General features: G+C 38.2%; 1 protein-coding gene across 7 annotated transcripts in view; it reads right to left on the minus strand.

Moving 5' to 3' along the window:
• The window catches only part of LOC115857181 (bifunctional heparan sulfate N-deacetylase/N-sulfotransferase 3), a 156,123-nt gene that overhangs the window by 121,800 nt on the left and 8,376 nt on the right, over positions 1 to 25,947 (minus strand). For 4 of the 7 annotated variants that reach the window (XM_030863976.2, XM_060299001.1, XM_060299002.1 and 1 more), the window contains exon 2: positions 18,437 to 19,581. In XM_030863976.2, the coding sequence (XP_030719836.1) occupies positions 18,437 to 19,459 (1,023 nt within the window). In that variant the 5' untranslated portion in view covers positions 19,460 to 19,581. The remainder of the gene's footprint in view (positions 1 to 18,436; positions 19,582 to 25,947) is intronic. The other 3 variants (XM_060298999.1, XM_060299004.1, XM_060299005.1) reach the window with 2 other exon arrangements.

Consider the following 25,947-nt stretch of genomic DNA (forward strand, 5'->3'; position numbering starts at 1 on the left):
AAAAAATTCATGTCCTCAGCAACCAGTAGTTCATATGGTAAGATGGAAAAGACAAATTATTCATTATAATTCTTTAAATATCTGATATCCAAGAGACATTTATTGAGAGCGCCTTTGTGTATTACTCTGTAGTAGGGACAGAGAAGGACATGAAAAATGTATGCCAGGGCTTCCCTGGTGGCGCAGTCGTTGAGAGTCTGCCTGCCAATGCAGGGGACACGGGTTCGAACCCTGGTCTGGGAAGATCCCACATGCCGCGGAGCAACTGGGCCCGTGAGCCACAATTACTGAGCCTGCGCGTCTGGAGCCTGTGCTCCGCAACAAGAGAGGCCGCGATAGTGAGAGGCCTGCGCACCGCGATGAAGAGTGGCCCCCGCTCACCGCAACTGGAGAAAGCCCTCACACAGAAACGAAGACCCAATGCAGCCAAAAATTAAAAAAAAAAAAAAAAAAAAAAAATGTATGCCAGATAATCTTACCATGAGGAGCCTATAATCTGATGGAAAAGCATACATGTGAAATGGGAAATGGAGGACAGTTTGTGATCCAGAATGAGACTTTTATGAGTTAATTTAGGGAAAAGATGTATCTAAAAATAACAAGTGAGATAGAATTCATTCAGACTCTCAGCCATTTCTCTGACATCTAAATTTATCAGAGCTGTGACCTTAATGGTGAAGCAGCCCAGGGCGGGTCCTGTTTTATTCTTTTCTCTACTGTCTTTTCCTAGGTGATTTCATCCAGTGCCAGGACTTTAAACGCCATCAATATACTAATCAGCTCTCGATTTATATCTTTCCGCCTGACCTCTCCCTGAACTCTAAGCCTGCATGCCCAACCTCCTGCACATCTCTGCTTGGACACCTAAAAAACATCGTAAACAAGTCCGAAAGAGAGCTCTTAATTTTTCTCCCTTAATAGTAACTAACATCAGGAGACAGGCACTTTCCTATTATTTAATTAAATTATTTAGTTATTTAATCCTTCGGGCACATCTATGAGATGGGTGCTATGATGGGTCTAATTTTACCCAAAAGGAAACTGAGGCACAGAGGCTAATTAATTATCCAAAGCTAGTAGTGATGAAGATGCAATTCCAGCTCAGCCTGTGTCCACAGTGCCTGCCCTCACAGCCACTGCAGGATACTCCTCTTCTCTCTGTGGTCCCCAACTCAGGGTACATACCACTGTCAGGCCAAAATCTTAGGAGTTATCCTTGATTCAACCCTTTCTTAAAGCTCCCCACATACCATCCACCGGCAAGTTCTTTCAGTGATATCTCCAAAATAGATCTCAAACCTGCTGTTTTCTTACCATCTTTCTTTCTTTTTTTTTTTTGCGGTACGTGGGCCTCTCACTGCTGTGGCCTCTCCCGTTGCGGAGCACAGGCTCCGGACGCGCAGGCTCAGCGGCCATGGCTCACAGGCCCAGCCGCTCCGTGCCATGTGGGATATTCCCAGACCGGGGCACGAACCCGTGTCCCCTGCACTGGCAGGCAGACCTCAACCACTGCGCCACCAGGGAAACCCCTTACCATCTTTCTTACCACCATTAGTACTCGGCTGTCTGGCAGCGGCCACCTACCTGGGTTCTCACCTTTATTTTTCTACAGTCCATTCTCCATACAGCCAGTATGATTTTTTTTTTTAAACCTAAATCTTACCTTATTACTATGCCAAAGATCTCCAATGGCTGCTCCATGAAATTAGAATAAAACCCAAGCTCCTCTCGAGGAGGAAGGCAGGGGCCTACCTTTCTGAACTAATCTCACGGCAGGCTCCTTCATGGCCACTGTGCTCCACTCACACTGGCCTCCCTTTTCTCCCTCTTGACCACACGCAGCTTGTTCCACAGCATCCTCTGCATGGAATTCTCTTACCCTGGGCCTTTGATTCATTCCTCTTTCAGGTCTCAGTTCAAATATTACATCAGAGATGATTTTCCTATCCAGCTTCTCCCAAATCAGAGCTCTCCTTGTACCCTCCCTGCCCGCCTCCAGCCCCCGCACCTTCCACCACTCTTGGTCTCACAGAACCTGTTTTATTTTTTTCATAGCTCTCTTATCTCTACCTGAGATTATTTGTTCATTTGTATACGTGTTTATTGTCTGTTTCTCCTCATCAGAGAGATAACATGTACATGGGCAGCGAACTTGTCTGTCTTGGCCACCACTACATCACCAGCTCCTAAAAGAATGCCTGGCACATAGTAGACACCAATCAATATTTTTTGAGTGGATAACCAAAAATGCTCTCATTTTCCTCTAGCTGATTTTGTATCTCTCAGGTATTTAGAAGAACTAATTTTACTCATTTTAGAATTTTATCCCAAATGCTGCTCAAATATTCTCTCCTAGTGCATGGTGTGTTCATAGTAAAAAATAGCTTAAATTTATTGAGGGTCTAGTGAAATTAGGCATTTGACATACACTGTCATCCTCACAGGTGGCAAACATGCTGTGAAGTAGGTATTGTTCTCATTTTAAAGATATGGAAACTGATGATGAGAGAGATTAAGAGACTTGCCCTGGGTTACTCAGCTAGAAAGGGACAGAGTTGAGATATGGACCCAGGCTGATTTGTCTGACTTTAGGTCCCAAGCTATTTTCAACAGGAATATTATGTTCAGCTATGCAACTTACAAGAAAAAGTAAATAATCAGAAAGATGAAATGATAACAAGTTTTTCAGTCTATGAAAATGTGAAAGCCAAGAGGAGAATGGTTGAGGTCTACAAATGGTTGAGATTGAACAGAATGATCAAAGATTTCATAAGAGCTCGGTGCTGGGAAATTTATTTCACATTAAGAGTAAGCTTACAGGGACTTCCCTGGTGGCACAGTGGTTAAGAATCCGCCTGCCAATGCAGGGAACACGGGTTTGAGCCCTGGTCCGGGAAGATCCCACATGCCATAGAGCAACTAAGCCTGTGCGCCACAACTACTGAGCCTGTGCTCTAGAGCCCGTGAGTCGCAACTACTGAGCCCACACACCACAACTACTTAAGCCCGTGCACCTAGAACCCATGCTCCGCAACAAGAGAAGCCACTGCAGTGAGAAGCCCGTGCGCGGCAACAAAGTGTAGCCCCTCTCGCTGCAATTAGAGAAAGCCCGTGCGCAACAACGAAGACCCAACACAGCCACAAAAAAAATTTATTGAAAAAAAAAAAAAGTGGGCTTCCCTGGTGGCACAGTGGCTGAGAGTCTGCCTGCCGATGCAGGGGACATGGGTTCGTGCCCCGGTCCGGGAAGATTCCACATGCTGCGGAGCGGCTGGGCCCGTGAACCATGGCCGCTGAGCCTGCGCGTCCGGATGCAACGGGAAAGGCCACAACAGTGAGAGGCCCGCGTACCGCAAAAAAAAAAAAAAAGTAAGCTTACAGAATGTACTACAATAACAGATGGTAAGAGTAATTATACAAATATCTTAAATGTTATAAATGTATAGTAAGTTATTCAGGGAAACCAGAGTGTCTTGGAATTATAGCTCTCACCTGAAGAGGCAGAAGTGTATGGAATGTGAAATAAAAGGAAAAATGATAACTGACTAGAGAGACCTATAAATATAGGGAAAGTAAATCCTCCCTTTAATTACATGAATGAATGAAAGTAACTTATGACATGTTAAATTGGGGGAAAAAAGGGAGAGACTATCACCTGGTATCTGTCTTTTTCTTTGTGAAGAGATAGTATGCTACAGATCAATAACAAAAATAAACACCTTAACGGAAAACTAGATAAAAGGTAATTCCCAAAAGAGAAATGCAAATGGGCAATAAAAATATGTGACCAAGTTAATCTGCTTTCACAATTAAATGAAGATAAAAATTTTAAAATTAATGAAATAAAATTTTTTACCTATCAGATTTTTAAACATTAAAGAATGACTAAATTCAGTGTGTAGTGGGACTTAGGGGAGACTAATTTTTTGCTTTCTTCTTTATAGTTTTCTACATTGTTTGATTGTTTTTATTACAAAGTGCATGTATTATTTACATATTTGAAAACGAAGAAAATTTATTTTTGTTTTGGACAAAATGAACAAACAAGCCTAGCCCACTCGAGCTGTAGTTTATTAGAGACAAATGTTTAAAGCTTCCTAAGAAGCTTTAAAGCTTTTCTACATTCAAAAATATTCCACTTCTTCATGATTTTTAAAAATCATCTGGTGGGGTACCTCTGTTCCACCTATAATTCAGCCCAAACCTTTGTGATTTCTCTGATATCGTATTATACGCACATTCACTTAGACTTGAAACACAAAGAATATACCTCACACTTCTCTCTGTCTCTCTCTCTCTCTCTCTCCCCCACCCCACTTCCTGTCTTTCTTTGGTCCTTTTTCCCTCTCTCCTCTTCCCTTCCTCCCCAAAATACCACTTATCCTACTTCTTGTAAAACTCTTGCTTATGGCGCTCTTTGCCTCTGGAGTCCTTCTTCCTGAAAGATCACAGAAGCAATGTACCTCTCATTACTTTACTTTGTTAAAATTATCCATTGTCTTCTTACTAGGCCATACTAAGCCATCCATTTACTGGAATCACTTCCTCAAATCCTCTGCTTCTTGTGCCTTCATGTAAAATCTACTTTATTCAACTCCACAAGAAGTTTCACATGTATACACGTTGGCTAAAGTATTGTTGAACAGTCTTGATGTATGGCTCAAAAATAAGTGAAAATAAGAACTCTTCCAGCATTAGGTTGAAATCAGTCACAAAGCTATTAATTCTATTATGACCTCTTTCCATTATATATATGCTTATAGAGAGAGAGTTATTATAAATATTTTTATACAAAATTATTTTAACATGCTTTCTTCACAGAAAGATAATAGGACCCATGTCTTTGTATTTTGCAGTAATATTGAATGCAGTTTTTTTAAACCAGTATTTCCCCAAACTTGCATGTCTGCCATCTATATTAGAATCATCTAGGTGAGCATATTAAACATAGATTCCTCTGCTCTCCCTAAATCTACCAAGTCAAAATCTGTGAGTGTGTGATTGGGAAATGTGCAGTTTCAACAAGCATTTTAAATGATTATTTTGCCTTTTCCGATTTGGAAACTCATGAAAATGGTCTCATCTTGAAAAGTGATTAAATACATCTAAATATCTCTGAGTGAAAGATTGTCAAGATGAAACTAGTGGCAAATTCTTGGATTGTTCCTTAAAAAAAAATACTAATAGCACCCTGCTTTTTGTTCATTTACAAGTTATATGTTGTACATGGTGACTTTAAAAGTATCTCTGTTTTAGGCTCATCAACAATAAAAATAGAGTTATAAACTGTTGATTTCTGTTATACATGAGTGGCTTACAGGGGTAGCTTAAGTAATGATTTTGCTCCTTAGAGGCATTCAGTTATAATAGAGAACCAGTGTGCAAATGTAATGGCTTAAAAAGGAAGATGTTCAGTGAATCACCTTCCTAGGCTGCCCTTGCTCTTGAAGATGTTAACATTGACATTGTATCAATTTCCAAGTACACAGCACTGAACACTGGCCTCTACTAAGGCTCTGAATTATCCTGAAGGGTTGATGAAGAGCCTCCTGTCACTGGCATCCTTTAAAGATTGATCCCATTTAGGGAAATGGAAATTTTCTGAGTGCAATAAGCTACTGGGTCTTCACTGAGAATGGCGTTTGAGTATTCATTAGTTCTTGTGAAGTTGCAAGTGATAGTGATTTTGGAGATCCAATTCTAGCAATAAACTTCTAACAAGAATGAAAAATACAGTTTTCCTTTTCCATTATTCATTTGCCCCTGAGTCAGACCAATGACAGTGCTCCTGTATCAGATAAGAAATATCAAAGATTGGGAAAGTGTTTTCTCTTCTCTTTTTACTCTCTTTAAATGCTTATTACATTTCTAAAGCTGATTAGCAAATCAGGCAAAAATATTTTGAATATCCACCTAAACTATTTTTTGGCAAAGCAGCAAATACACTAGAATTAAAATCAGTCTTCATTATAATGCCTTCTTTCTCTTGAAAATATTGTCAGATAATTTTTGTTAAAAATTTTGTAACATACAAAATCTCTTACAGGTATTTTTCAGTAGTGTCAATAGATCAGAAATCCAAGTCTGACAGGCTACAAGTGTTAACTATTTTTGATGACAGCAACTCTAACCTTTGAATGGTTTATTGTCAAAACCACTCAATTCAGTTACTCAGGGGTATCAAGTAAGTTGTCTTTCTAGGTGAACTCAAATACCTTGTTTCTTAGGATTCCTGAACAAGGAATGACTCTGTTATATGTTGTTCTGATGTATATATTGATAGATTATTTAATCCAAGATAAAGAATAGAATAGTGAAGAACTATTTTTTTCTTTTTCCTTTTTTTCCCAAATAGATCATTGTTCAATGCCCCAACCAGCTGGCTTAATTTCTACATGCAGTTTTTTCTTTTTTTGGAAAGCTGATTCTACTCAGTATATATAGTTCAGAGAAAAAAACAGAGACAGTAAGTTACGTAAAAATAAATATGTAAATCTAAAGGGGGAGAAAATGAAGCACTGCTGTACAAATCCAAACACTGGGAATCAAAGCAGGGGAGTGGAGGAGAGAAGGGATAAGCAGATGGAATAGAATTCCACTGTTGTTTTTGGATTGGGGTAATTAGAGGAAGGATTCTAAAGAGGGAAAAGCGATAAAATAAGGGCTGAGGTAGGTGCAGGAACACAAGATATGTCAAAGATGATAAAATGGAGAGAGAAAAAATGTATGATAAAACTGGTGATCAGTGCTTAAGTAACGGTGTGGTAGTCCTAATAAACTGGCTTTTAAAATTGTTTTTTAGTTAGTTTCATAATGGATGCATTTTTAGAAAAAATGGCCTTGGAAACTACTGAAGTAGTGAATTGGTGATAGTCACAATCTGCTCCTACTGAGCAGTCTTTGGAGAGCTAAATTTCTTAAACTTCCCAAGTGAATAAAGGGTTACTTGCTTGCCGGTGTCAACTTGTAGAGTGTAAGGGGTAGGAAGAGTTTATGAGCACAATAATTTAATTGCCCCTAATTAATTACCATTGACTCAACTAAATTAATTGTTCGATCATAGGTATGACATCAAAGTTTCATTTCCCAATGAGAACAGTAGTAAAGTGTTTTGGCGGATTGAGCAGCTGTAAGAATTGCTGACATGACTACATGAAGAGCATAGTTCGTGGCAGAATAATGCTTCCTTCCTCCCCTTCCCTCCCCAAGATAAACAAGTACTAAGCCCTGAAACCTGTGAATATGTTATGTGATATGGCAAGAAGGATTTGGCAGATGTGATTAAATTAAGGACCTTCATATAGAGATTATGTGGGTGGGCCAATCAAATCATGTGGGTCCTTAAAAAGTGGAAAACCTTCCCAGTTTTAATTAGAGGTAGATGTGGCTATGAAAGAAAGGCATAGAAAGATGTAACGTTGCCAGCTTTGGAGATGAAGGAAGGGAACATGAGCCAATCAATGTGGGCAGACTTTGGGAGATGGAAAAGGTGAGGCAACAGATTCTCCCCTAGAGCCTCCGGAAAGGAACACAGACCTGCCAATACCTGGAACTTAACCCAGTGACACCCATGTGGGACCCTGGCCTCCAGAATTGTTAAGTGATAAATCTGGGTTGTTTTAAGCCACTAAGTTGTTGGTACTTTGTTACAGGAACAAAAGGAAACAAACACATAGCTATTTTAGTAATTGGTATATTACTGGTATACTGGTATATTGCTATATATACATATATATATTTATTTATTTATTTTTGGCTGCATTGGCTCTTCGTTGCTGCGCATGGGCTTTCTCTAGTTGCAGCGAGCAGGGGCTACTCTTCGTTGCAGTGCGCGGGCTTCTCACTGCGGTGGCTTCTCTTGTCGTGGAGCACGGGCTCTAGGCATGCGGGCTTCAGTAGTTGCGGCACATGGGCTCAGTAGCTGTGGCTCGCGGGTTCTAAAGCACAGGCTCAGTAGTTGTGGCACATGGGCTTAGCTGCTCCGTGGCATGTGGGATCTTCCCGGACCAGGGATCGAACCCGTGTCCCCTGCATTGGCAGGCGGATTCTTAACCACTGTGCCACCAGGGAGGGAAGTCCCAGTAATTGGTATAATTAATAATTATAACTATTATTATGTATAATCATTCTAATCATTAATATGAAAATGAAAACACCTAATTTTTAAGGTAAAATTCCAATATGTACCAAATGAGTAATTTTAATACTTTAAAAATTTTAGTCCACTTTGAAGTTTAATAAAACCAGTTGACTATGTTTGTGTTGTCTATAAATAGTCCATAAATTATGTGAAGTAGATCTCGTAATTTATTTTATATTTACATTGTGATTTTAAGAGCTATTTAGTATCTGAGGCTACAGTTCCATATGCATAAATGGCCTATAAAAGTTAAGAATAAAAAGTGTTTTAGCTATTAATTAATGTCTCCCAGAGACTAAGACAATATACCAGAATTTACTTCATTTTAAAAAAATTTGTGTGCTTAGGGCTTCGCTGGTGGTGCAGTGGTTGAGAGTCCACCTGCCGATGCAGGGGACACGGGTCGTGCCCCGGTCCGGGAGGATCCCACATGCCGTGGAGCGGCTGGGCCCGTGAGCCATGGCCGCTGAGCCTGCGCGTCCGGAGCCTGTGCTCCGCAACGGGAGAGGCCACAACAGTGAGAGGCCCGCATACCGCAAAAAAAAAAAAAAAAAAAAAAAAAAATTTGTTTGCTTAAAAAAATATTAGAAATACCTGTATAATGCATAGTAAAACATCATAGGGACTGTAAAATCTGAATGTATACAGAGAGAAAAAGTTAAATTATCTGAATTATGGAAAATTTCTGTACTTTAATTGAGCTAGCACCAAAAGTATCTGTCATTTTGTCACCCTAATTCAATCAAAACTGCTAAACTGATGACAGTTACCAGAACTGAGGCAAAGTGCCTAGAAAGAAGACATTAGTGCATAGGAAGGTGAACTTGTTAACTCAAATCTTCAAGTAAAATCTGCCTTGGCCAAATCATTGCAATTACTTAAGTCCAAGGCATTTCAAGAAGTGATTGATACTTTTGTTCCAAACTTATAATTAAATCCAAGGCCGAGCTTCAGATATGACCCATCAAACTATAATAGACTCTGTCTTGGATCTAATTTGCTATAAAGTAGAGTAGGAAGGATTTGATATGGACACCACAGTACTGTGTTAGGGGGCAACTGGGGAGTAGTGTGTGTGGGAAAGCTCAGCTTTTGGAGCAGGTGGAGCTGCATCTTGTATCCTGGGACTGGCCCTTGCTGGTTGAAAGATCTTAGGTAACTTAATCTTAGACTGTGAACTTCATTTTCTTCATATGAAGTGATGGTACTTATAATCATTGTTTTATAGGATTTTTTAATGAAAATTAAATGATAATAAATATAAAACACAAAACAATGTATGTACTCTGTAAGTGTTACCCCTCTTGGGAGTAGCTAAGTACCCCCAAATATATCATTATAAAATAATTACATCTCTTATGTAATTATTATAAGCCATCAGCACAGAAATATGAAAGAAGACCCATTTATATTTTGACTTATTTCCAAGAATTATGGAATGTTTGAAAAAAATCAATCCAAAAAAGGAAATAACCCAGTAAAATTTTCTCCTTTGTTCTTCACTTCCTTTATAAAAAACATGTTTCATTATTCATCAATGTACCCCTTGAAATCCTTATCACGGCACTTAGAGTAGATGTTCATAATTTTCTGAACTGAACTGAATATCTCTAGCATCTAAATCTGTACTGAGAGTTTTCCTCTTGTAATCTGCTGCTCATCTAGTGTGTAAAACTTGTCATTGCCTGTTGAGCCTTAGTACCATCTATGATTGTCCTGCTCTTTATCCTGCTTGGGAAGGATTCATCACATCGCACCTTTAAAAATGTAATTAGTCACCAAATATTGTTTACATATTCATGTGGTGTTCAGAAACATTATTTTGTCTCCTTTAAATAATTTAAAACTCATTCTTTTAGAATGTCATTGTGTAACAGATGACTCCTTGATATTAATAGTAATAGAGACACATTGCATCTCACAATGTAACAAATTTAATAAAATTTATTAAATGTAAGTAGATTATGGATACAAAATAGTTTTTCCCTTTGCTAAACTATTTTCTTATTTCCCCATGTTAAATTATTGCCGAAAACTATTTCCAGAAAATTATTTCCTTAATGTAATTGTCTTTATAGCTGCTAGCACACTATGGCTATTTAATTTTGATAATAATATTGAGAATGATGTATTTTCCTGTATATTGTAAATCACATTATCTAACATTTAGAAATAAGTATTCTACCAAACTGAAAGAAAGAGAAACATTTCATATACGTTCATAAGAACAGTCCCAAACTGCCTAACTTTTTGACAATTATAAAACAATATAGGGCCCAGAGGGATTCGGACACATTTTACTACCACAAACATTCAGGTGACTTCTAGGGAGCCCTGTTTTTCCTAGTATGAGCAACAATGGTTATACATGAAGGAACTATCAACTAAGCATTGTAAATTCAACAGAACTATCTTTCAAAGACAAGGGTGAATAAAAACATTTACGTTCCATAAAATCTGAGAGTTTACCACAAATAGACTCTCACTAAAGGAACATCTAAAGGATATGCTCCAGGAAGAATGGGATTCATCCACTCAACAAATATATAAGGAGCCAGACACACTTTTAGATGCTGGGGATACCTCAGTGAACAAACAGATGAGAAAATCTTGTCCTCATGGTGTTTACATTTTAGTAGCCAAAGTCACAAACCAACACAAATAGGTAATTACATAGAGTCTGTCCAGTAGTGTGCTATTAAACCTTTAACAACTGGCTCTTTGAAAAGAAAAAAGCCTGAATTTGTAGAATTTGCCAGTTTCTGTGGTAATACTACCCCCATGCCAAAATTCCAGACTACTGGCCATGTTATTGAAGCTGGGAAGAGATGTACACAGTTGATCTGGTGAGCGTGTGCCAATTTCAGCACACTATTGATGATCATAAGTGCTAGGGAAAGAAATTAGCAGGAAAAGATGGGAAGACTTGGGGTGTTGCAATTTTAAAGAGAACGGTCAGAGAAGACGTCACTGATAAGGTGACATTTGAGTAAAGACCTGAAGGAAGTGAGGAAGAGAGCTGTGCACCAATTTGGGGGAAAAACATTTTAGGCAGAAAGAACAGCAAGTACAAAACCTTGAAGCAGGAGCTGGAACAGCAAGGAGGCTAGGGAGGTTAGAGTGAAGAAGAGGGGAGCAGGGCATGTGATCAAGGAGTTAAGGAGAGGGTATAAAAGACTAAGAATTTTGGCTTTTAACACGGGTGAGACTGGAAGTCACTGGAGGGTTCTGAGAAGAAGAAGGACATGATCTGAATTATACGTCAATGACATCACTCTGGCTTACCTGTTGAAAAGGAGTAGGCCAATCTAATTAAACCATGATGGTAGTAAAAACAATAATGTCTAATAAACAGCCATAGCATAGTTAATATCCAAAACAAGAAAGGCTCATCGGGGGGTGGGGGTGGGAGGGATTGGGGGTTTGGGATTAGTAGATGCAAACTATTATATATAGGATGGATAAACAACGAGGTCCTACTGTATAGCACAGGGAACTATATTCAATATCCCATAATAAACCATAATGGAAAAGAATATGAAAAAGAATATATATATAAATATATATAAACTGAATCACTTTCCTGTACTTCAAAAATTAACACAATATTGCAAATCAACTATACTTCAATAAAAAAAATTTTAAAAAAAAGAATAGCTCATCAGCCAAAGGAGAGTGGACATGATTGGAGACAAAGTACTTTGCACTTTTTGACTGAGGTGTGAGAATATTAATATTACCACTTGCTTATTAGCACATATGTTTAAATTTCTGGAGAAACCACTAGTTTGATATATATATATATAAATATATATATAAAAATATATAATATATATATATTTCAAACCAGGAATGGGTAGAAAAAAGAAGGAAACTGACAATTAAAGCAATAAAGGACAGAGAGAAAGAAAAGAAGATACAGAACAAGTGGGACAAATATAAAGCACCAAATAAGGTAGCTGAAATTAATCCATACACATTGATAATCATATTAAGTATACGTAGACCGATCTTGTTAATTAAAAGACAAATATTGACACAGTAGATAAAAAGCAAAAGTCATAGAAAGTTGTTCTCAAAACTAATTTATAATGTAAAGACAGATGATAGAGCAAATATAAAAATGAGATAAAGTATAATTTTTAAATAGTAACCCCCAAAAAGCCGGTGTAGCTCTACTAGTATTAAGATAGCCATAGAATAATAAAATATTAAATTAATATATAAATATATACACACACACACTTAAGTAACATAGCTTCAAAATATGTAAGGGAACAACTGACAGAAAAACAACGAAATATTTACAATCCACTATTAGAGTTGGAGAATTAAACATACCATCTTTGGTAACGTCAAGTAGTACACTCTATTCCTTCCCCTCCATCCAAAAAAAGATCAAAACAGGAAGAATACAGAAGCTCTGAACCACACAGTTAACAAAGTTGAGCTAATAGATATACCTTGACTGTACAATATATGTTCTTATAAGAATATTGTATCCAGTCATAAAGTGATTCTAGCAAATGGAAAGTATTGGTATCAAACAGACACATGCTTCCAGAGCACAATGCAATTAAAGTGGATATTAGCAAATAAAAAATAAGAAACATCACAGAGAATGGAAAGGAATTAGAGAAATATGAGTTTGGGGGAAAAAAAGATTGGTGCTACGTACAGGCCTTAACATCCATCAATAGTGAGCTATCTGGAGAAATGTTTCCTTTCTATTTTCACTTATGACAGAATAACTGGTTGCAGTTGCCTTTTCCCTGCAAACGTTTGGTGTGTCAGTTTCTTTTTCAATGACTTTACGAAACCTCTGGCTTGACCTTAGCTGGGGCAAGGAAGGTTCTTGTGAGAGGGTGAGGTCAGGCAGCACGAAGCTCCCCTTCACTGAAGCTTCCATTTTAGCCTCAGGGGGGTCAGCTCCCCCTGTATGACAGAGAAGTCAGCCAAGTCTGTCTTCTGAGCCTGATACCACTTACTTCTCAGAGCTTTACGGCTTCCTACTTCTATTTTCAGCACTTTCTTTTCCCTAGGCGCTCTGGGACCTTCAGTTAGCAGGGAAAATAATGATAAAGTCACTCATAAAGAACTGTCCTCTCTTATGAGGCCACTTACAAAATGTAGATTTAAGGGGTAATCAACAAACAGCCAAACTAAGGAATAGTGACGTATAAGGGAGCAGTGGGAAAGGTTAGGGTGGTGAGAATGGGAATGGTTGCTAAGTCCCTCCAGTCGTACTCAGGCCCCTGTTTAGTGTGCTCAGATACAGCTGGGCTGGTTCTTGATTTTCTCACGGATGTTAGAAAGTTTGTCAATGTTAGAAAGAGCGCGTGTGCCTATTACAGAAGGAGAAGGAGGGAGAAACATAGGCATGAGAGTGATATGCAGCTCTTTTATTTGTTGAGAGTATACCTGCAGACAGTTCAGTAAAACCCTTAAGACCACTTTTATCAGAGCCTCCTCCCTGTTCCACTTCCTATCTGTCTTAGGGCTGAAATGTTATACGAAACGGTCTAAGTCTAAAGGTATGATGCATCTGAGGCCAAGTGAATTCATTCTTCTAAGAGAGAATTTGAATTGTTAGTATTCATTTGGTCATGCTGTGCTTTCATGTATAACTTTAAAATGCTTTAATGGGAGAAGTATCTCTTTATATACCCACTTTCCCTCTCCAAAAAGCCTTTCTCCAAAAACCACTAGTCTCAGGAAGTTTGAGGACAGGTGTTAGAACACTAGGAACTTGAATTCTCTAACATCACAAAACTAGTCCATGGTAAATTTGAGACAAGTCCATTTAGTTCAATACACACACACACACACACACACACACACACACACACGCCCTTCCTGACTTCAATTTTACTGAACGTAGTATAATATTTGTCTACACTATGTTCTTTGGTTCTTTAAGGGCTATGGCTTGTGGCTTGTAAGTTCTCCAACTAATGAAGATAACACCTTAGGTCCCTTATTTATCTTCTTCCTCTTGAAGAGTCATTATTTTGTGACATGTCACAGTTTCTTCTGTAGCTTTGAGGCTCTTTGAAACGTGCTCATATTATTCAGTAGCAAGGCAGGTAAAAACTGATATTGCATTGCTAATTCTAATCTTCCGATTAAATAAGGAAACGCAGTGTTTTTGCCCCACATAAGGAAAAAAAGCACGTTTGCAGTGATTAGCATCACAGTTAAAATTTACGTGGTATGCAACCATGCTTCTAATTTTGCAAGAAACATTCTACGTCACCTTCAATTTCCTCACATTCTTTTCAATTTTCCTAATACATCAAATAGGGTACGTATACTTGTTTTTTTAGTGGTAATAATTAAATAAAAGAGCTTCATGAAAATATTTCTATTAATTATGTACTATTAATCACCACATCCATGACCTTTTCTTAGACCACCTGCTCTTGGATCTTTCTTCCTAGGAAAAAATCCTTCCCTTACCCTAGTTAGTTAGGGAGACCTATCATTCCAGTTTGCCTGGGACGCTGAATTTTAGCATTGAATGCCCTCAGTGTAAGCAAAGGAGGATAGTTGGTCCCTCTAACTCTAGCCCACCCTCCAGCTAATTTCTCTTCTCTCTTTTATATCAAAATTTCTCCACTGAGTACTCCACACTCTCCTTCTTCATATCTTAACCCTCTAATTTACTCCTGAACGTACTTCAGCTGTGCCTCTGCCTCGATCATTCCATTACCCTGGATCTTGTAAGAGTCCCCAGTGACTTTTATCTTTTGCCAAAGGAGACTTGCCATTTCTTACCTCGGTGGACCCTGCTATTAGATTTTATACTGCTGATCACACCCTCACTGAAGCTCTTTACTCCCAAGGCTTGTATAGCATCACAGCTTTCTGGTCTCCGACTATTCTGACTCTTATTCACAGGATTTTCTCTCTCCACTTGTTTTCTGAAAGATGATTTTCCTCAAGATTCTACACTTGATCTTCTTCTCTTGTCACTCTATAAACCCTTTCCCTGGCTGATCTCACATACTTTCATGCTGAAAGTGAACCATCCCCTAATTAGAATGATAACTTCAAAAACTACACTTGCTACCCAGACTTCTCGGGAGCCAACTACCTGTTAAACATCTATACCTGTATGTCCCAGATGCACTTCAATAAAACTGAAAATTTTCATATGATCTCTAATGACCTTCATTATGATCTTCTTGCTCTCTCCTCTTTCTTTGTTGTTGGAATAATCAACTATTATTCAACTACACTAAATATTTTTTAACTTTAAAAAAATTTTATGGAAGTATAGTTGATTGACAATGTTGTGTTAATTTCTGCTGTACAGCAAAGTGATTCAGTTATACATATATATATATATATATTCTTTTTCATTATGGTTTACCCCAGGATACTGAATATAGTTCCCCTAGCTATACAGTAGGACCTTGTTGTTCATCCATTCTATATATAATAGTTTGCACCTGCTAATCCCAAACTCCCAATCCTTCCCTCCCCCTTGGCAACCACAAGTCTGTTCTCTATGCCTGTGAGTCTGTTTCTGTTTCATAGATATGTTCATTTGTGTCATATTTTAGATTCCACATATAAGTGGTATCATATGGTATTTGTCTTTCTCTTTCTGACTTACTTCACTTAGTATGATAATCTCTAGATCCATCCATGTTGCTGCAAATGGCATTATTTCATTCTTTTTAATGACTAATATTCCACTGTATATACGTACCACATCTTTATCCATTCATCTGTTGATGGACATTTAAGTTGTTTCCATGTCTTGGCTGTTGTAAATAGTGCTGCTATGAACATAGGGGTGCATGTATCTTTTTGAATTTTAGTTTTGTCTGGGTATATGCCCGGGAGTGGGACTGCTGAATCACATGGGAACTCTATTCAACTACGCTAAAAATCTTAATGTCATCCTTGATTATATTCTCTTTCATCTCCATTGATCCAATTACTAAGTTTTCAACTTTATCTTCGATATTGTTCTTATATTGGTCATTCCTTCTCCATTCTTATTCTCATTTCCTAGTTTCAAGAAACCTTCTTTTGTCTGGATATCATCTCTACAGCCCCCTAAATCATTATATCACTATAGCTTTGCCTTCCAAATCTGTTCTACTTAATAGGACTTAACAGTTCTGGTAAACAGCACACAGTATGGTGTTTCACACAGCATTACTTACATAAAACCACACAGGCACTTTTCCTATTGTACTCACCACATTGCAAGCTATCTACCTATTTATCACTCCCACTCCACCCCTACCAAGACAGTGGTACACTCATTAAGGGGGAGCCATGCTTTATTTATCTTTGTATCCCTAGTGCCTACCTCCACGGTTGGCGTGTGATATGGCCGTTCCAAGTATTAAGCAGGAAGATGCTCAGCACAGTCTTCACCTATGTGCTTTCTGAGCTTCTCTAACTTTACTCTCGCGACCCTCTCTTCTAAAGGGATAAGACCATGGTGTATGTTTCTATTTACATATCACCAAAACTACTTCACATGTAGGACATGCTTAATACTAGTTACAGAATGAATCAATGAAGGAATGAATGAATGGGTGAATGACTATGTTTAGAGACACAATCACAGATACAATTTAGAAGTAGTTCAAAAACCCAAATAATTCAAAACGTACTTTCTTTTAAGCCTTTAGGTTGGTTAGAAAATATATTCCCATCTAAATGTGAGCAATTCATAAAATATTTTACACATGTTAAATTCTTATTGAATTTATTCAGTAAGGTTTTAATTTTTTATACCACTTAAAAATGGCTTAACCTTAAGAGCACTAAAGGCATTTTGTATTTTGTTTAATTTTAGAGGATATACTAGAATTTGCATAAAAAACTCGGAGACTTATCTAGCATATTTTTAATGATATAACAACATATTTTGACAGTTTTAAAGACTTATATTTTAGAAATAAAGCCTTAAAATTTTTTTTATCATAATATTTTGAAATGGAAAAATTAGAAAGGGAATTATATATTGTTTGTAATTTTCAAGGATATAATAAATGTTTTTTTTTCATAATAAATGTTTAAACTACCAGCTTGGTTTAATTTAGCTACATTTTCAAAGACTATTTCAAAAGACTAATGAAAACTTAAGCACAACTTCATTAATTAATTTATACTGACTTAAAAGGAAGAGTCTAAAATATTGCCAAGAATATGAAAGGTGTTTTTTTCTTTTCAGTCTTCACACTCTCTTATGGTAACATTTAATAGTCCTTCTGGTATTCTTAGCTCATTTAAGTAGTGTGATGAACATTACTATTACTTGCCAGATGCTTAGTGTCTGGAGAAAAGAATGCAGTTTCAAGACTTTTTTTCCATTTGATTCAGTACTTTATATTTTACCAAAAGGTCAAAGCTATATAGAATAAAAATTATGTATCAAAGTCTCTCCTTTCACTTTTCGTGAAATCAATATGTAGTATAACAGAGGTAGAATCCAGTGGCATTTCGAATGGGAAATTAAGATCAATGTAGATCATTTTAATTTTAAATTCCATTAATATTAAACAGCCAGTTGTTTATGTAATATAATCCCTTCACAATGATAACCAACTATCTTCACATAATTGTTTTCTATCTAAGGGCAGCAGTTTTACATAATAAGAAATCTAATCCAATATAAATGTAGCATGATAGGTTTCATATATGAACCAGAATTGTTCAATGAATTTTGAAAATTAATGTAAATTCTTATGTGTGTATGTGAATAGGTATGCTTGTGTATTCATAGCTTTCCATATTTAGTAGTGCTAATTTTCAGAGTTTCAAAAAAGTAACAAGAGAAAATGAGTCACACATTTGACTTCCAGAAACATCTGAACTAGCTACTTATGAGATCTTTAATTCTTGAAAATTTGTGGGAGTATTTATTTTCATTAAAATAAATTCACCTGGATTTCATAGCTAAATGGACTCATGTCTGAGATTAGTAATAGTTTACTGAGGTAGATAGTTTCTGGAAAGTAATTAAACAAAGTGGTTTCTACTCTGTAGTTTTAAATACACACGGAAATGCATTTCAGGATTCTGCCACACTCAATCCTTTAGTACAATCTTCATTTTCTTCTTGATTCAGAGAAAAATGTATTATCTACTTAGTTGTTCTAGGGCTGAGATATAGCCCCATATCTCAAAAATAGCTGAGGGTAGCCAACTCATCCCAGTTTGCCTAAGAATTTCCAAATAAAATAAAAATCCTATGTCCCAGGAAATCCCTTAGCCCTAGACAAACCTACTGAGAGACGAACCAAACTTTGAGATAAAGAGCCTTACCTTAACATCATTGGTGTTCATTCTTGTTCCTTCCTTTCCCACAAAAATATCATCAATATCCACGAGAATGTACCTGTCCAAGGACAATGTAAGCCTCTTCCCTGACAAGAAGGAAACAGCATCTATGAAGATGAGCTTATGCAACCAAAAGTTCAAGTTGCTGCCAAAAAGAACTCTGTGAATTCCATCATGGAGCCCCAGGTCGTGTATGACAGTGGCATAAAAAGCACCTTTAGGGATGGGAGGAGAAAGGTTTTCTGGGGTCTTTACTTTGGCAAATATTACTGGTTGGTAGGCTGAGTGATTAATCTGGAAAATGGTCCAGTCAGTTCCAGGTAAAGAACCTTTTTCAAGCTTAGAAGGTTTGGTCACATGAAGCAATGGAGAATGAGGATTAATACAACAATCTTTTACTGCAAGGTTTCCATATACAGAAAAAGGGAAACCTTTCAACTGAAAACTCTGTAGGCTCTTCTCGCTAGTTTTGTGGAATCCAATGACACCCACACCATATTCAACACAGTATTTATCTAAAAGGCTTCGATTCCAAGAGTCCATATTTATATACTTTAAAATATTCTCATAAATAATGAGAATGTATTTGCCTTTAGTTTTTTCTATAAGTCCTGGGAGATCCCCTTTTCCAGGAGCAATTTCAATGTGATACTGGAATCTGCTAGATTCTAGAATCATAACGATGTCTTGACCGAGTGATGAGTACTGGCTCTCCACAAACACCAGGACTGTGGGTTCTGTCCTTGAGGCATCAGAAAGCTTCCTTGTCTTCACTTCCATCAGCCTGTATGGTAGGTGCTGGAAGTCCCCACAGTCTACTTCTGAAGCCATCTCAGACAGTTCATTTTCCTGTTTGTAGCCACTGTACAGGTAGTAAGCAGAAATAATAATGCTCACCATACAGAATGTGGCAAGCAGAATCACCGTCCTTTGAAAGTGTCTGTGCAGCTTCATGATAAAACTCATGTTGTATATACTTCCCTCAGACTGTTCCAATAGAGGCACCATAAAAAAATAAAAGAAGAAAAGAAAAGATGATGTTTCAGACACTTTTCCAGCCTCAATCAATAGTTTATGTCACCATTGCAGCACATTTGTGTCACTTGATCAGGACTCACAGGAAATACAATCTGAAAAGTAGAATAAAATGCAATAGAATATCAAACATTCAGTCTGCAGCATTAAAATGAGCAAGTTTTTATCCTTGTGACTGGCACAAGTGGCAACCTGTGAGGCACATGAACTGGTGTTTGGTAAGTAAGAAAACCTCTTTCCTTCTCCCAGATCTGAATGAGGACATGGAAGGGGCACAAAGAGGGAAAGGCCTCCACTGAACAGAGGTCTCTATCCCTAGTATAGAAAAGACGTTGGACTAACAAGGAATTGCCTCTTACTCCTTGAGCTTTGCATCAAATTCTGTAGATCATATAGACCTAAGATCACAGAGAGGTCACCTGAGCCATACATTGCCATATCATGTAATACAGGCTCAAACTATTTGTTTTTAACTGCATACACTGAAAATTCATAAAAGTTTGGATATATTTCATTAAATGCTACTATTATGACAACAGTTTCTGCTTTTTAGAAAAAGTTCAGTAATTATATAAAAAAACTACCATAAAAGTGTTTTTAAAAAACATAATGAAAACAACTGCAACTTCATGAAACACTTTGTTACGCTATAATTTCAAATCCTTTTCAAGTTTCAGAAAACTTTGAAAAATTTAGTAACTTTTGAAAAATAATAAGAAAGAAACATGGGTGCTTTTTAGATTAGAAGTTATTAGAGTCTTACGGTCCTGGCACTTTTCATGGAAATATCATGGAATATAAAAAAATTTAAGAAAGGTATTATTATTGTCCATAAGGCAGGCTGAAAGCTAGCTGAAGACAGCTGAAAGCGCTAGTGGAGAACATCGTAGTTGACGTTCTTCACAAGATTAGGGTTTATTACACTTCTGTCTCATATTGTCACTTTGGTCCTGGCACCTTCTAAGTAAAATGATAAGGTTAGAATAAATGATCACCAAGAACATTCTGGCTCTAAAATTCTGTGATATTCACCTCTGAAATAAGCAATGAGCAATATTTTGAATAATATATATTTATCTTTATGAAGAATATAATATTCTGGAATGTAACTGCAGGATATTTATAGGATAAATATCTTATTTAAATTATATATTGTACTTTATTCATTCAAATATTTAGGGAATCTATATCATTCATTCAAATATTTATGGGATAATTATCTTTCTATTTAAAATATAAATGTTCAGCAGAGTGAATTTCTTTAAAGGAGACAAAATTATAAGGTAGAGACAGTGACTAGAATGCAAACAATAACGTATGGGTTGTTGATTAGAGACAAATGACTGGCACAGGATGAGAGAAGACAGATACCATGGCAAGTGGGGGAGTCTGCAATGTGTCAGGGGTTGGATTTGGGCAGAGCCTTGAAGGATGAGGGTAAAATGAATAGGCATCTGAGACGGAGGTAATTTTACAGAGGCAGGTGTGAGTACAATACTGGGTAAGGGACACTCTGATGAAGAGTTGAAGGAAAGAGTGAGGAACAGCTAAAAAATAAACTGAATAAAATATGGGTAACTCAGATTATAGAGAGATTAGATAGCATAGAAGTTCATTGTTGAGAAGGCCTGTAGGGAGCCATTAAACTTTCCTGATTTGGGAAATAACACGATAAGGGTGAGATTTTGTGGGGTGGGGGGGAGTGAATTAATCAAGAATGTGGAATATATCCCAGAGCAGTGTTAGAGTCAACTCTGGCAAAAGCCAGTATAGGCTCCTTCCTCACAGTCCAATCACGGACTGTTAATGCTCACACAGCAGACAGAATGTGGGCAGGGACAAGTCTGTGGGACACTGCAAAGAAAGGCGGTGCTGAACTTCATATTTCATGGAAGGTCTCTGGTACACCACCCTTTGCCAAGTAAAATGCCATTAAGGGCTCTGACATGGTCTCAAAGAAATCCTACTCTTTTAAACATTCACATAGGTTTCGATGTAATTTAAGCAAATCAAAATTACCAGGACAACAGAGAGTTTTCATTGTAACTGTAGTTATTTCACTTTGAAAAGTAACTGTACTTTTAAAGTTAGGTACATGTTTATGAATACTGTAATAGTCTGAGGTATAATAGCAGGATACAAAATCTCACATCTCTCTAGGCTTCTGTTTCAATTTTAGCTGTGAAGTGTTTTTGACTGGATATAAAACGTATTACCACATTTTGCATTTCAGATAGCAGTGTCTCATAGTTTGTTCCTATTTTCAGAAGTGAAAGGCATGTGATTCATAAAATTCTTACCTATGATGAGGCAGAGTGGTGAGGAATATTTGGTCTCACTATGCAGGACAGTTATTAGGAACCTATCAAATTATCTTCTCCATTAGCAAGTATAAAATACTGAAAGACATGTCTTTTCCATTAAACGCTTCCAGTGTCCTCCTGAAGCCAAAGGGAATTCCAATGTGTACGTCCCTGAGCGTAGGATTTGGTCTAACATATTTAAATGGATACATTAAGATTCTCTTAAGTTTTCTGCAAACCTTTTTTGGCTGCACATCTCACTTCGCTGTGGTCAAATTTAGTCTCTGGGGTGGACTCTCAAAACTTCCTGTTCCTACTGCAACCTCGTCCACCACCACCAACTTCCCATGCCCTCTCTGTCTCCGTTAGCTCTGAAAATCTCGGGATGGACTGAATTGTTGCTGTTACTCCTTCCTCTGCATTAGATGGCCCTGTAGCAGCTTCTCCTGAACCTTTCACCAGTGGGGCATCACTAACAAGACAGTTACATAAGGAAAATTAAACTCCTACACACAATTCCCCTGTGAAAACTTCTCAGCGTGGAGCTGACCTAAACATGGTCAGACTCAGCAGTCACACACAGCCATTGTGGAAAGTATCTTTCCTTTGTACTTCTTGACACTATTATAATTAAAATTCTGTTTAAAGTCAGTCTCCCCTGTTTAACTGTAAACTCTAGGAGAGTAGAGATAATGCTTCTTTTGTGTATCACTGAGCGCCTAGGGTCAGGCACAGAGTAAGCACCAAATGGCTATTTGTGGAATTAGTTGAATACAATGGCATATTAACCTTAAAGGTTAATTTGACCCTTCTACTTTATTCTAATGCCATAAATTATTTTTAAGGCTACACATCACTATTAATGATTACAATTATCCATACATTTGCTGGATTTAATGTCTCTGTTTTATTCATTACTAAGAAATATATTCATACCATCCCAACATGGGACAAAAGAGCAACAATGGTAGATATTAAATCTTCACCCACCCAAAGATACCTTTGAATTAATCATTCTGCAAGCAGTCTTTAGGTATTTATTGAACACCTGCATTGGGCTTAGTGCTGTACTAGGTGCTGCGGACACCACAGAAATAATTTTAGGAATGATTCTTGTCTGTAGAAGCATGGTCTCTATGGGGGAAATGAGACTTGTGAAACAGCAGCCAACACTATGTTGCCCATAATAAGTAGTGATTTGTGCTGTACAGACTATATCTATTATAAGTTTCAGAAGAAAGGGCAGAGAGAGTAATGAAACTTAGGAAAGTCAGTGGCACCTTCTAAGAGACATGGTGCTTGAGGGGGACATGGCATGATGGGCAGGATTTGGGTACCAGGATGAGGTGAACACATCAGGCACAAAAACCTGGCAAAGTTGAAGAAATGAAATGGTTACAGTGTGTTTATCTGAGAGTCAGCCTAAACTAATTGGAAGGCACTGTGTGTTGGGCTGAAAATGGGAATAACATGTGATTGAAAGAGTACTGCAGATTGATGAACGTCCTTGGAAGTGATTGTGAACGCAACAGTGTGAAACAGCATTGGGTGTATCTGAACAGAAGAGAGACAATAAAAATAGTGTTTACAGATGATTAGTGTAGCAGTGACATCCAGAATGGACAGAGAGCAGTAATATGAACAGAGAGAGTACACGCTGCAGTGCACGCAGTGAAGAAGTAGGTGGAGTCTGGGTAGCCCAGCTAAGATGCTGCTGCATAATCCAGGTGGGGGGTGGTCTGAGTCCAGACCAAGGTGGTTATCAGAGAGAATGAAAACAAAGAGAGACTTGGGAGGCAAAGAGAAAAGGAAATGATTACTGGTTGGGGAGAGGGCAGGCTTTGGGACTAGAAGAATAAAAGTGCCAGTAGGGCTTCCCTGGTGGCGCAGTGGTTGAGAGTCCGCCTGCCGATGCAGGGGACGCGGGTTCCTGCCCGAGTCCAGGAAGATCCCACGTGCCGCGGAGCGGCTGGGCCCGTGAGCCATGGCCGCTGAGCCTGCGCCTCCGGAGCCTGTGCTCCGCAACGGGAGAGGCCATAACAGTGAGAGGCCTGCGTACCGCAAAAAAAAAAAAAAAAAAAAAAAAAAAGTGCCAGTAATAAAAACACCTTGGAGCGGAAATTGACTTGAGCTAGTGATGGACACTTAGGGTTCAGGCAGGTGGCTAAATGATGGTGGGGAGAGAGCAAAATCACCGTGTTCTAAAAAATAGTTGGATGACGACAAATAAGAAAGTCAAAGAAAGGTTTGAAATTGATGGGTCACGGGTAAATCTCAATATGCTACGCACACTCAGTCCCTCAGGAAAGTCCTTCTGGCCAACTCCACGCCTCCCCCCTTTAGGCCAGGTCTCCAGATTACATACTCTAATTATAATTACTTTTCCTTTGGGGCCTTTATCAAAACTCTTATGATTATTAGCAACATGATTTGTTTAATGTCTGTCTGTTTTGTTAGACTGAAATTTCCAAGGGTATAGGATTTGTGTTATTCCCAGTGATCTTTCAAACAAGACAAAGGATAAAAACATATTTAAAGGCCAAAAAGATCAACAGGTAAACCCTTTGGTACAATGACAATAGTGTTCTTGAAGGGCTCTCACAAAAATATATTGAAAACTACAGACTTCTGCATGGTCTGAAGGGTTCTGTGAATGACTAAAGAACAGGCACACGAGCCTGCGTGTCAGAGTTTCCTGGACACAAGTGTCTGTCTTAGAAGCATAGAGCTGACAGCTGGGGTTGGACTTGGCCACCTATTCGACCTATGATGAGGAATATGCTGAATGACCAAGAAACTGATGATGAAATTTAGAAAATCAACAAACCATTTAGGCAGGCATTTTGGAAGAGTCACAGTAGAAACAGGAACGTTGCAAGGCTGGGCTGGTGATAAGCCTCACCACCTCATCAGGATTTCCTATAAGGCACACTGGAGGAAATTACATCCTGTGGGAAGGCAGAATAACAACAACAGCCCAGCTAACATTAAAGAACACTTACTATATGCCAACACGGCCTTGGGCCCTTTAAAGGCTAAGTAACCTGCCCAAGATGCCTCAGCTTGTAGTAGCTGAACTGATTTCGAACCCGACAGCCTACAGCAAAGATACCGTCCACCTGGGAAGGGAAGTGCAACACATCCCTTTCATGCTAGGGACATGCAGGAAATGGATATCAGGCACCTCTTTAGATTCTGCAGTTTCCTCATGAAATGGGGGATACTTGTGGTACCTACTTAATAGGGTTTTGATGAGGATTATGAGTTAAAAGTATAAAAAGCTCTTAGAAAACTGTCTGGCACAGAGAATGAATATATTAAATGTTACCTGTTATAATGATGATGACGATGATGATGGTATAAATAACATAATAAATGAGAGAAATATCCTGAAGATGGCTAATAAAAATGTATTAAGGGTTCATAAAGGGATAGCTACAAACATTCTAGTATAAGCAGAGTGGTGGGAAGTACAGGAAGTCCACTTCTGATGCAGAAGTCTAAAGTCAGATGGATCTCAGTGCAGAGGAAGAGGCCCAATGAGCGGCATAATTGGCACCGTGTCCATTCTTGGCCTTCTTTTAATCCCGCCCCCCTTTTCCTAGATAAGCTCATATACTCCCTGGCTTTCACTACCCTCCATGCTCCCCCAAATTCCAAATGTTTATTTGTAACTCAAACCTCCTTCCTCTGAGCTCCAGGACTCCAAACTGAACTATCGATTTGGTATAATAACAACTCACAGTAACTGTGCCTTTTCTTATTATAGACCCACCGCTCCTTGACTCCACTGGAATCATGTCACAAGCAAGCTTAACGTGTCCATAACTGAATTTGTGATCCACCCTCTAACACCATCTTCATCTTCCCACAACCATCTGGTGGCTCACCCTTGACACCTTCTTTTCCCTCACTCCTGCTTATCTAAATAGACCCAAGAGCTCTCATTTCCATTTTCTAAAACTCATCTGACCCAGTGCTTTTCTCTCCTTTTCCAAGCAATGTCCCTCTCACCTGAACTACTACAACCACTAGCCCCGCCATAAACACTCTTGGCTCCCGCTATACTTTTTTCAATCCAGCATCAAAGTACAAATCTGATTGTTTCTTCCAAGCTGAAAATCCGACAATGGCTGCCTATCTCACTTACAGATTAAA

The sequence above is a fragment of the Globicephala melas genome, chromosome 5 (genome assembly GCF_963455315.2).
Source record: "Globicephala melas chromosome 5, mGloMel1.2, whole genome shotgun sequence".
Taxonomy (NCBI): domain Eukaryota; kingdom Metazoa; phylum Chordata; class Mammalia; order Artiodactyla; family Delphinidae; genus Globicephala; species Globicephala melas.